The 11,006-nt window shown below is 39.2% G+C and overlaps 2 protein-coding genes across 2 annotated transcripts in view; both read right to left on the bottom strand.

The window, feature by feature from the left end:
- Positions 1–2,422, bottom strand: part of LOC140367243 (phospholipase A2-like) — a 5,319-nt gene extending 2,897 nt beyond the window's left edge. Inside the window, exons 1-2 of the mRNA XM_072453609.1 lie at positions 2,325–2,422; positions 358–505 (exon numbers count right to left, since the gene is read on the bottom strand). Of these exons, the coding sequence (XP_072309710.1) occupies positions 358–505; positions 2,325–2,373 (197 nt within the window). The 5' untranslated portion in view covers positions 2,374–2,422. The remainder of the gene's footprint in view (positions 1–357; positions 506–2,324) is intronic.
- Positions 2,423–5,966: 3,544 nt separating this feature from the next.
- Positions 5,967–10,181, bottom strand: prkab1a (protein kinase, AMP-activated, beta 1 non-catalytic subunit, a). The gene is made up of 7 exons (XM_072453564.1): positions 10,028–10,181; positions 9,406–9,575; positions 9,085–9,178; positions 8,324–8,438; positions 8,016–8,149; positions 7,442–7,510; positions 5,967–6,234 (listed from the first exon to the last, which is right to left on the bottom strand). The coding sequence occupies exons 1-7, from the start codon at positions 10,169–10,171 to the stop codon at positions 6,157–6,159; spliced, it is 804 nt and encodes a 267-aa protein (XP_072309665.1). The 5' UTR covers positions 10,172–10,181; the 3' UTR covers positions 5,967–6,156.
- Positions 10,182–11,006: the final 825 nt, after the last annotated feature.

Below are 11,006 nucleotides of genomic sequence, written 5' to 3'. Positions count from 1 at the left end.
AATTAGTATTACTAATAAGATGCATAAGATATGGTTTTGTTAATGTATTTTGTATTTCTACACTATAAATAGATTGTATTAAATAATTTAGGCCAGACAAACTTTTCCTCCCAACTACTCTTTGAAATAAGATTGATCAAGAATGTGATTTAAACATGATTAAATTAAAACATTTGTGTTGCTCAGTTTGTGCACATGTTTCTTTCATTTTTATTATATTTATGAACCTTTTTATTTGTTTATGAAATTTATATATTTTATTTTATCTATTTAATTGTATTTAATTGTATATTTTGGACTTGACTAAATGCAGGTCAGCCCCTGAATACAAATCCCCACGCAGTAGTTAGACTGTACTTGTCGAGCTCGTCCACAGGCGTGCCGGAGCCTCCCAACCCGCAGTAGCAGCCGTAGTCAGCGTAGTCCAGCACCGGCCAGCTGTCGGGCATCAGGCACAAGATCATCTGACGGAACTGGTTCAGAGCCCTGTAGTCCAAGGAGTGAGCTGCAACACAAGCGTTTTGATGATAACAAACATAACTAAATAAATAATGCACCTTAAACATGGAACCACTGACCAGCAAATGTATAGAATGTTAATTGAAGATAAAATAAGATAAGAGAACCTTTATTTTAATTCTAGTGTTGCAACACAGATTAGGCACAGAAATGGAATAATAAAAACTTCCATAAAAACATACTTAATTTTGTATAAATATTTAAATATAGTATAAATGTAAATGCAACAACATCGCGTGGCGGTCGGGGACCATGCCTCTGGACTGGCAAACCGGGGTGGTGGTCCCTCTGTTCAAGAAGGGGGACCGGAGGGTGTGTTCCAACTACAGAGGGATCACACTCCTCAGCCTCCCGGGTAAGGTCTATTCCAAGGTACTGGAGAGGAGAATCCGACCGATAGTTGAACCTCGGGTTCAGGAGGAGCAGAGTGGTTTTCGTCCCGGTCGTGGAACACTGGACCAGCTCTATACCCTCCATCGGGTGCTCGAGGGTTCATGGGAGTTTGCCCAACCAGTCCACATGTGCTTTGTGGATCTGGAGAAGGCTTTCGACCGTGTCCCTCCGGGTGTCCTTTGGGGGGTGCTCCGGGAGTACGGGGTCCGGGGCCCTTTGCTCAGGGCTGTCCGGTCCCTGTATGACCGGAGCCGGAGCTGTGTTCGCATTGCCGGCAGTAAGTCAGACCTGTTCCCAGTGCATGTTGGACTCCGCCAGGGCTGCCCTTTGTCACCGGTTCTGTTCATAATTTTTATGGACAGAATTTCTAGGCGCAGTCAGGGGTCGGAGGGTGTCCGGTTTGGGAACCATAGGATCTCATCTTTGCTGTTTGCAGACGATGTTGTCCTGATGGCTCCATCAAACCCGGACCTGCAACATGCACTGGGACGGTTTGCAGCCGAGTGTGAAGCGGCTGGGATGAGAATCAGCACCTCCAAATCCGAGGCCATGGTTCTCGACCGGAAAAAAGGTGGCTTGCCCTCTTCAGGTGGGTGGGGTGTCCTTGCCCCAAGTGGAGGAGTTCAAGTATCTCGGGGTCTTGTTCACGAGTGAGGGAAGGATGGAGCGTGAGATCGACAGGCGGATCGGTGCAGCGGCTGCAGTGATGCAGTCGCTGCATCGGACCGTTGTGGTAAAGAAGGAGCTGAGTCGAAAGGCAAAGCTCTCTATTTACCGGTCGGTCTACGTTCCTACCCTCACCTATGGTCATGAGCTTTGGGTAGTGACCGAAAGAACAAGATCGCGGATACAAGCGGTCGAAATGAGTTTCCTCCGCGGGGGGAGCTCGGAGTAGAGCCGCTGCTCCTCCACATCGAGAGGAGCCAGCTGAGGTGGCTCGGGCATCTGTTCCGGATGCCTCCTGGGCGCCTCCCTCGGGAGGTGTTTCAGGCATGTCCCACCGGGAAGAGGCCCCGGGAAGACCCAGGACACGCTGGAGGGACTATGTCTCTCGGCTGGCCTGGGAACACCTCGGGATCCCCCCGGAGGAGTTGGGGGAAGTGTCTGGGGAGTAGGAAGTCTGGGAGTTAGACTGCTGCCCCCGCGACCCGGCCCCGGATAAAGCGGAAGAAAATGGATGGATGGATAAATGTAAATAAAAAAATAATAGAAAAATTACACACTCTTATTTACAGTACCATTAAGTACCATGATTACATTAAAATAAATTAAAATTGGCTGCCAAATAGTGGGCGCATGAAGCGTCACAACTACAGCTTGCATTCCACAAAACTTTGCCATATATTGTGTAATGTGTGTAAATCCAGTCTTTGTTTAAAGCTATTACAATAGAAAGTTAACAGTTGACTCACAGATGGAGAGGCTGACAGCCAGCAGACACAGAGCCAGGACAGTCTTCATGGTGGAGCCGCAGTAGAGGACAGTGGTGGACCTCTTCTGGGGGACTGGGGGCTCTTTTATCTCCTGAGGAGGTGTGTTTGCTGCCCCCGTGTTTATTTTGTCCCGGGATTCCTCTCGTACGACTCCAGGTGTTCCTGAACGTGAAAATCACACGCACTCGCCACAACTATCCTGACATCGCGAAACTGAATTTAATTAGTATAACTTAAAAAATCTTCCAATATGTAAATTATTAGGTATTTGTGGTTTTGCTTTGAGTCCAGTTCAGACCAGATGTGCACTTGCTTTGGTCCTGTTCTGGTTTAGTTTCAGGTTTAAACCCAATGTTGAGGTGGTGTTTATGAATCTGTTAGCAAAAAACATATTTATTTCCTCAGAGATAATAAAGTTTTATATACAAATCATTTAATTTCATATTCGTTTTGTTTATGTATTTTCTATGGATAATAATTTAGAACCATACCTACACACATTATCTAGTTTATACAATATATAAATATATATATATATATATATATATATATATATATATATATATATATATATATATATATATATATATATATATATATATATATATATATATATATAAACAATATAATATAAAAAAATAAATATATATAATATAATGTAATATATCCATCCATCCATATAACACATAAACATGAACTAAATCCCACAGCTCTGTTCAGCAGCATCTGTGTAAAGAGGTGGAAAATCCCACACATCAGGACCATTCAGATTTTCCATAGCATGATTTACTGTGGACATTAGTCTTGACCATGTACACATATACATATACACTTTATCGACAGGTGTTACAAAAAGCACAAGAAACTTGATTCAAAATGTGTGTTTGAAATGTTGCAATGACGTTCAGGGTTGTTTTGGATTGATATTGCGTTTTAATGAGAAAAATGTAAAATAATGATCTATAGATAATACAGATAAATATAGAAAAAGCATAATACGTCTTTTTTAGGTTGAAGCTGCCATTTGTCTTTCAATCGTATTTTTCTTTCCAGTAATGGCCGACACAGTAGTTACCAACCTTTTATGTCTCAAGTACCCCAAACTCAGGCACAAATAAATCTGTTTACTATAGAATACACAATAATCAAGTACAGCTATTGTATTTTCTTTTTGTGTGTGATATGGATGTCCAAAAATATCAGCATTCGGATTTTGGGTTGAAATATCAGTGATGAAAAAAAACAACCACATGTTATCTATTCCTTTAATATAAATTTATTTCAAATTCACATCTAGAAGCAATTATACATCTGCATTTTTCTGCAATTTAACATGTACAAATGTGTAAACTAAAATGGCAAAAGTGTAACTAAAACCAGCTGAAACGATTGTCTAACAAAAGATTTCCTATTGCATTTATGTCACATTAGTAGGAGATGTGCTTTGCATCAGATCAGCCTTTTCTCTGAATTAAATAGGACCTACAATACAATTAGCAGTTAAACAGTCTAAATAAAGGAAATGTGAAGTCAAGTTTGAACAATAAATACATTCTTCTGTTTTTTATATTAAAACTGTTGATATGGAACAAACACCCTTGACCAGTAACTAAATATTATAACATTACATGCAAACGGCAATATAAACTCTAGACAAAAACGATGATCAACAATGGAATTATTATTATTAATATTAGAACTCAAACTGAAGTTGCATTAAGGGGGCGCTATCAAGTATTATCAAACTTAACATAATGGTCCTTGTTCCAGCTCAACAAAATAAGAGCAGGTATTCAGTTGAGTCGAAGCCAAAATGGATGGAATTTGCCATCGATTCGAGGAAATGTGTGAGACAAAAGTGCATCTACGTGTCAACAAATGACAAAAAAAAAAGTTATAAAAGTGCAGTGATTGTACTATAAACTATAGATTTTTCAAGGTATACAGGCTACGAGTAACAGCAGTGGAGAACAACAACGATTCAGTGCACCTCTTCTAGCCTTAAAACTCAACATTCTTCGGACTGTGACGTCCTCCATCATGGAAACGTCACAAAAGTAGCTTCACTGTGCATTAAGTGCCAGAGAGTAGCTTATATTTTCCTATGTCAGTATAATAGCTTTGTGAGAAAAAAAAAAAAAGTGTACAGATTAATGTCAAAGTTTTTAAAAGCGACTGCACCCATTTTTTTGTGTAATGAAGTCAAAATAATGACATAATTATATATTGTAAAAGCAACTATTAAGAGTCAAAATGAGACCGCTGCGTGTTGTCTGCATCTAATTATTAAAGTGCATATGACAGGTTTCTATGATTTTCTAATTTTGACTTTATTTGGTGTATCTATCTAACTTATTTAACTGAGTATTTATTTAACTGTACATTTTAGTGCATATAAAAAGCCTATTTTTATTTTATTTTTATCCTATAGCAGATTTAAATTGTTTTTATTTTTGATTTGACAGGAAATTCACCCATGCCAAGTTCATGCATAATTTACACAAAAGAAAACACTTATTTGACCCCTAAACTAGAATTCAAAAAAATAAAGGGGATCTCATATTTTTATTTGTTAAATTTAAAAATATCTACAATATATACGTTTCGGCCTACTGTTTTCAAGCCAATTTCCTGGTGTGATCATCAATTACAAATAGGAAGTACAATTATACACCTAAAAATTGAGCTATTCTGGGATATATTTGTTATATATTTTTAGCAAAAAATTTAATATATTTGGACTTAAATTTAGTTTAATGAGTCGTCCAACCTGTCATAGGTACTTTAAGCGTTTTTGTGCATTTTTGTTTTTAATTTGCCGCTAATCAGGAAGTAAGGCTAGTTCACTGTTAGCTTTGTTGCTAGCTGTGACGGCAAAACTCCGCTCCGGCTTCTCAAAATCGTGATAAGCACTCGTAAACTCGTCGCGGTGAGTTAGGATGAGGGGAATACTTAAAGGTAAGTGAGGAATAACTTTGGCCCGCTGCAAACAGCTTTGGAATGAACTAGTTGACTTTTTTGAGCGCTGTAAAATATAAATTATGATATGCCAAAAGTGACTTTATACTACAATTCGTCTGCTTTTTTACATGTTCAATTGTCACAGTGCCCTGTTTCAAGGAGCACATACAGAAATAATGCTGTAATCTCAATGAGAAAACAATAAATGACCTTGTTTTGTCAAATTCAGAGACCTGATCAGATATAATACAAATACAGGATGTGCTTTCTCAAATAACTTGTCACCACCATCTAAAGTCACAACTAAATGCCTTTAAATCGCTTTGAAGACTGTTGTTACAGCTATTATTTTTTTTTACATTATTTAGTCATGTATGTGCTGTTTACTGTATGTTTTACATTTGATCATTTGGGCTGTTTTTCCAGAAAACGCCTGACTTTAATGTCTCCCAATTAAACAGAAGATGTTACTGAACCCTGGAGTACAAACTCTTTTAGAAGTTGTGCCTCTGTAGTTATGATTCCTTTTGTCAAATTGACTAATCATAATCTAGAGGGATGGTCTGATTGAGTTTGGGCTTTTGTTGGGTTTTGGCAATTCCCTTTTCAAAGCTGAAGTAAAAAAGGAGATTTAGGGATTTATAATATAAAAGAGTAGGATTTTGTTAACTGTTTTGGCTTCTCTGCATGTTCCTCTTCATGAAACAGGGTCTGTTTTTCTGACGACACACAAAACATGGACAGCGCGTTCCCTTGTATCTACAGATATGGTACAGTACGGTGGGCTGTGGAGGAGTGATGAAGTGACCTCTGTGACCTCTCAAACTCACACACACAGGGGCTGTCCTCATCAGATGGGCTTGTACAGTAAGGTGGTCACATACTTCTTTTTGTAGCGGTGCGTCGCACTGAGCACCATCACTCCATCCTAAAAGACAACGACAACACGGAGTAAGTGTTGTAAGTAAATATTTTGCTTACTTAAATAACACAGGATTAAATGGAAGATTATAGAGTTAATAGCCTCTTTGTAGCGCTACACTACAACCCTCTTTTTAGTCTTATGGTTTCTGTTGATCTCCTGTCCACACTCAATCCAGTAGGTGGCGGTAAATCCACCTTTCAGTTGGCTGCCAACCGCCATTAAAAGCAAAGAAGAAGACTTGTGTACAGGCATGGGGCAACCGAGGACACCAAATAAATACTCTGGAATAGTCATGGTTCACTACATGGTTGTAGTGTTGATACTAAGGAAAAGGGTCAACTCTCGACATGGATTTTGATACCACGATGACAATAATAGCACAAACATTTAAAAAAAAACATTTCTGTAGACAATACAATGTCATTTTCAACACAAAATAATGTTAGCTTCTTTACATTACTGTATTGCCGGAAACTAATTTGGTTATAGACAGTGTTGGGAACTAAATACATTTGAAATATGTATTCAGAATGCACAGTTACTGTACTAAAAAACATTCTAAATAAATTGTTGTGTTTGATTAATTATGGTTTCAAACTGCATGCCTTTAGTGAGAAAAACAGAGTGTATAGAGTGAATATGATGAGAGTGTGTGTGATTTATGCTTCTTTCATTAATTATCAAATAAATGTGATGATGCAACAAAATGTTTATCCTATATAAAATAATATAACTTAATGTGAAAGTATTAGACCACCTGCATGTTTCTATTAATATAAACATGCAGTCAATTTGTGTTGCTGTTATTTGTTACTTCACGAGAGAGAAGGGAGGACATGCAGTAAATTATCGGAGTCGGGATCAGAACTCACGACTCCGATAATTTACTGCATGTCCTCCCTTCTCTCTCGTCCCCCATTTTCACACTTACCTTTCCTGTCTGATAAAGCCTAAAATAAATCTTGGGAAAAAAAGAGTGGCCAGTGTGGACATGACACATAAACGTTACGGTGAGTAAAAACCTCAAACTTTATTGAAGCGCTAACCTACTAAAGAAACACAATTTTAGAAGGGAATGATTATCTAAAAATGTAACTTTGAATGCTGTTTGCACTTGCCTGTTTTTGTTGTTGTCTCTGTTGATAGTTTTCTAAAGATAGAATCAGCCTACAAGATATAAAGGATCGAGGTTGGTGTGGAAGACTCTTACCTTGATGGAGAGAGCATAAAGGTGGTTGAGCATCACATGATTGGGCTCTGGCAGTAATGCAGGGTCACACTGGACGAGACAACACAACATTTAGAAACACATTACACTCATATTAACATTAATGAAAGATTCAATTGCAAAACCAGATATCGCCTTTATTTTTCTACCGGTTTCATCAATTAAAATTAGGCCGTGGCTGGAGAGCCACAGCGCGGTCAAATAGCCGCGCAGTTTCAGGGACGGCAGCATTTCCCTTATAGCCTCATGGCTAACCCTAACCCTAACCCTAACCTTAACCTTAACCTTAACCTTAACCTTAACCTTAACCCTAACCCTAACCCTAACCCTAACCTTAACCCGGCGCGGTCTAAAACGGCGCTAAAACGCGGTCAAATAGCGGCGCAGTTTCAGGAGCCGCGGCGCGCGGCCGGCACAAAAATAACATGGCAGTTTCGGCCGCGCGCCGCGGCTCCGCAGACACTCCCTTAAAATTATGTTGAATGGGTTTATTCCAGAAGGGATTGAATAATATTTTAATTGCACTAAAATGTATTAATTTGTCACTGGCACTTACGGATATCCCGGTGTCTTTGTTGAGAATGACTTGCAGTAAATGAGGCGGGAGAATGGGAGGGGACTTGAACTTCTCCTCCTGTTTGGGAACGTAGGCGTCCTGATGATAAGGCCCGGGCGGAGAGCTGGAGAGGTCTAACGCAAAAATAAGAATACATTTACCCAGGGTGAACACAATGACTGCATTTTTCTTTTTTCTTTTTTTGATTTCTCAAGCTGTGGCAGCGCTTGTGCCTTGTTCGAGTTCCACACCGTCAGCAGTGCAGACTCACAATGGAGGAGACACTGAAACGCTGCGTGAGCACTTGCCTGACAAATCGGAGCATTTCTGGGAGTCCACCATGAGAGCATCAAACACCTCAAAGTCAGTCTTCTTCACTTGGATGATGTTGTTGACCGTGCCGAGCTGGCTGGTTGTGACGGGCTGGAAACAGTAACAAAAGTATTCATTAAATATAACTGAAAGTAGGGGAAATTTAAATTCTATAGCAACGTCCACAAGTTTACATTAAGTAATAGAAAAGTTCAGAAATTCACTTTTCCCATCTATTTTAGCCTGATTGCTCTTCTATTTCCATTTTATTTCTCTCATTAGTTTGTTCAAAAAGACAAATCTGATGCTCTGAGCACAAACTGGGAATGACAGAGATTGAAGCAACTTAGAAAAAACAAAAAGTATGCCCACTTCTGTCTGTGACTTCAGTACCTGGTGACAAGGTTCAGGGATGAACTGTTAGTGAACTACACTTCTAAAAGCGCACTCACACTAGGCTTTTTGAACTGGGCCGTGCTCTGTTCAGTGGCCCCTGTTCACACCTGCACAAACAACGTCATCATGCAGCACTGTTTGGTTACATGTCGCACTGAAGTAAGGCTGTAAGTACAGAACATAAGCCCAGTAGCTCCCTCTGTGGTGTGAGCTCCTTCGAAAGGTTTTGGATTTAACAACATCGGAGCAGAGAGAGCGACAGGACAGAGGAAAGAGCTGTGTGCGTCACTTTGGAATGAACGCCATTTAAAAAACCTGTTGAGCATGTGTAAATCATGCACTTGGTGAGACTGGCACTGACCTCGGCTGGGTCGTGGGTCCACTGGCCGTCCACATAGAACTTGTACTGGTGCTCCCCCTCTGGAAGATCAACAATGGCCACAAAGATGTTCTCACTGGAACGAACAACAAATGAGAAATAATGTATGTAATTTGCAGCAGGATAAATTATGACAAAGAAAATTTATATACAAACTTACACAATCTGTTTCTAGTTTGTCAGTGTAGCTTAAATAATTAGATTGTATAGTAGTGCGCTCCATTCAAATAAACCAAACACATGTCTTGTGTTGCTAGCCATATCATTTATGTAGAAAGATCACCGAGTTACTATCACTTTTACCTTTTGATCAGAGGAATCTTGTTTGACCAATTGTTGAACGATCCTGAGAGGAAAACTTCTTTCCCGTCGGCTTTCCAACGGAAAACCGTTGGTCGGTCTAAAGTTGGAACTTTGTCATCGGCTTCTATGTCCTGCTGCCAGGCTAAGAACTCCTCTTTCTCTGTTGGGGCCTGCACACACAAGAAAAACGTCTGATTACTTCAAGTTCCTGTTTCTTATGACATGGCATTTTTAATGGATCTAGATCACTTATTAAATTGTTGTTCTGAAATTATGCAAATTAGTGTCTACAATAACAAAGCTGAAAAAAATAAACCTATAATAATATCTTCAAAACGAGGGAATAGGGAAATCTTTCTGTACATTTATAGTTCATTTTACACTCTCTCAATCAAAACATGTTTCCTTGGCCAATTCAATAAAGACTTCTAATAATATTTTCTTATGCGGCTCACACTTTTTGGAAAGGGGTTTTCAGCGTTTTCTATTGGTACATTACTTGATCAAGCAGCAGGTAAAATGAGATCTGATTTGAATATGGAAGGGTAAAAGAGAGTTTAATGTAACTTAGTATAGCCCACTGTGAAAGACAATGGCCCAGATAACTGTTAGGATTACTTACTTTGATGTCCTCAGTATGAAAGATGTCTGCGTCCTCAGGGCTGTCCATGAGGATCTTGGGCCCCTCTTTGTGTCCGCGGCTGTCTCTCCGACCCTTGTCTCCATGGTGGCCCAAAGCCGCGCGCTCACTGCTGGTGTTTCCCATAATCGCGATGCTTTACAACGTCACTGGAACAATGGCAAGCAAGTTGGTTATTTATAAGAGCAAATGCTTTGTTAGTTTGTAATAGGAATGTCAAAATGTATCAGTTATGCTATAATATGGATTTTTCAGGTCAAAATGTAAATTAATAATTGAGGCAATTTTGAGGCAAAAAATGCATATATTTAATCTGCGCTCTAAAAAGTAAAACTACATGTTGAAGTGTTGCTTGATCAGGCTGTTTTAAGGCAAAGTAACATTACTTTATTATTCAGGAAGTTTGATTTAATAAAGTACTAGAGGAATAATAATCAAAAGCAAAAGCAAGACAAAGATGACACGATTCTGTGCAAATTGTGAGTCACAGCACATATTGTGTGAAGATACTTCACTCACCCTGCATATGTATGCATTGTGTGCCAAAAGAAATATCTTACATGTGAAAAGTTGAAAGTACTTGTGGCGAGTGCCTCTGGTGAGCACTGCAAGAAAACATGGTAAATAGTTGTTAGAGCAGCAATTAAAATGGTTTTCATAGTTCTTCTCAAACAGCAGTTCTGTGACAATATATTATTTTGCAATAAGTATTTTTTGTGATACGTGTATTGTATCGCAAAACAGTAATGACATTTTATGTATATGATACAGCTGCAGAGATCATTGCGTTCACAGCCAATTGGAGACATGAATCCTGCAAGAACTGCAGAGGGCAGCACTGCACATCTAAGTAAATGATCTGCAAAACACTATGACATAATAAACATTTTCTAAATTGGACTTTCATGTTTTATGTTACATGTACCTTAGAGGAGTATGGTTAATACAAACTTTGGTGCTG

This window comes from Eucyclogobius newberryi, unplaced genomic scaffold, assembly GCF_026437365.1.
Source record: "Eucyclogobius newberryi isolate DKJ021-1_F unplaced genomic scaffold, fEucNew1.0.hap1 SCAF_2, whole genome shotgun sequence".
NCBI lineage: Eukaryota > Metazoa > Chordata > Actinopteri > Gobiiformes > Gobiidae > Eucyclogobius > Eucyclogobius newberryi.
The sequence above is the reverse complement of the archived record's forward strand: the minus strand, read 5'-3'. Positions and strand labels throughout refer to the sequence as shown.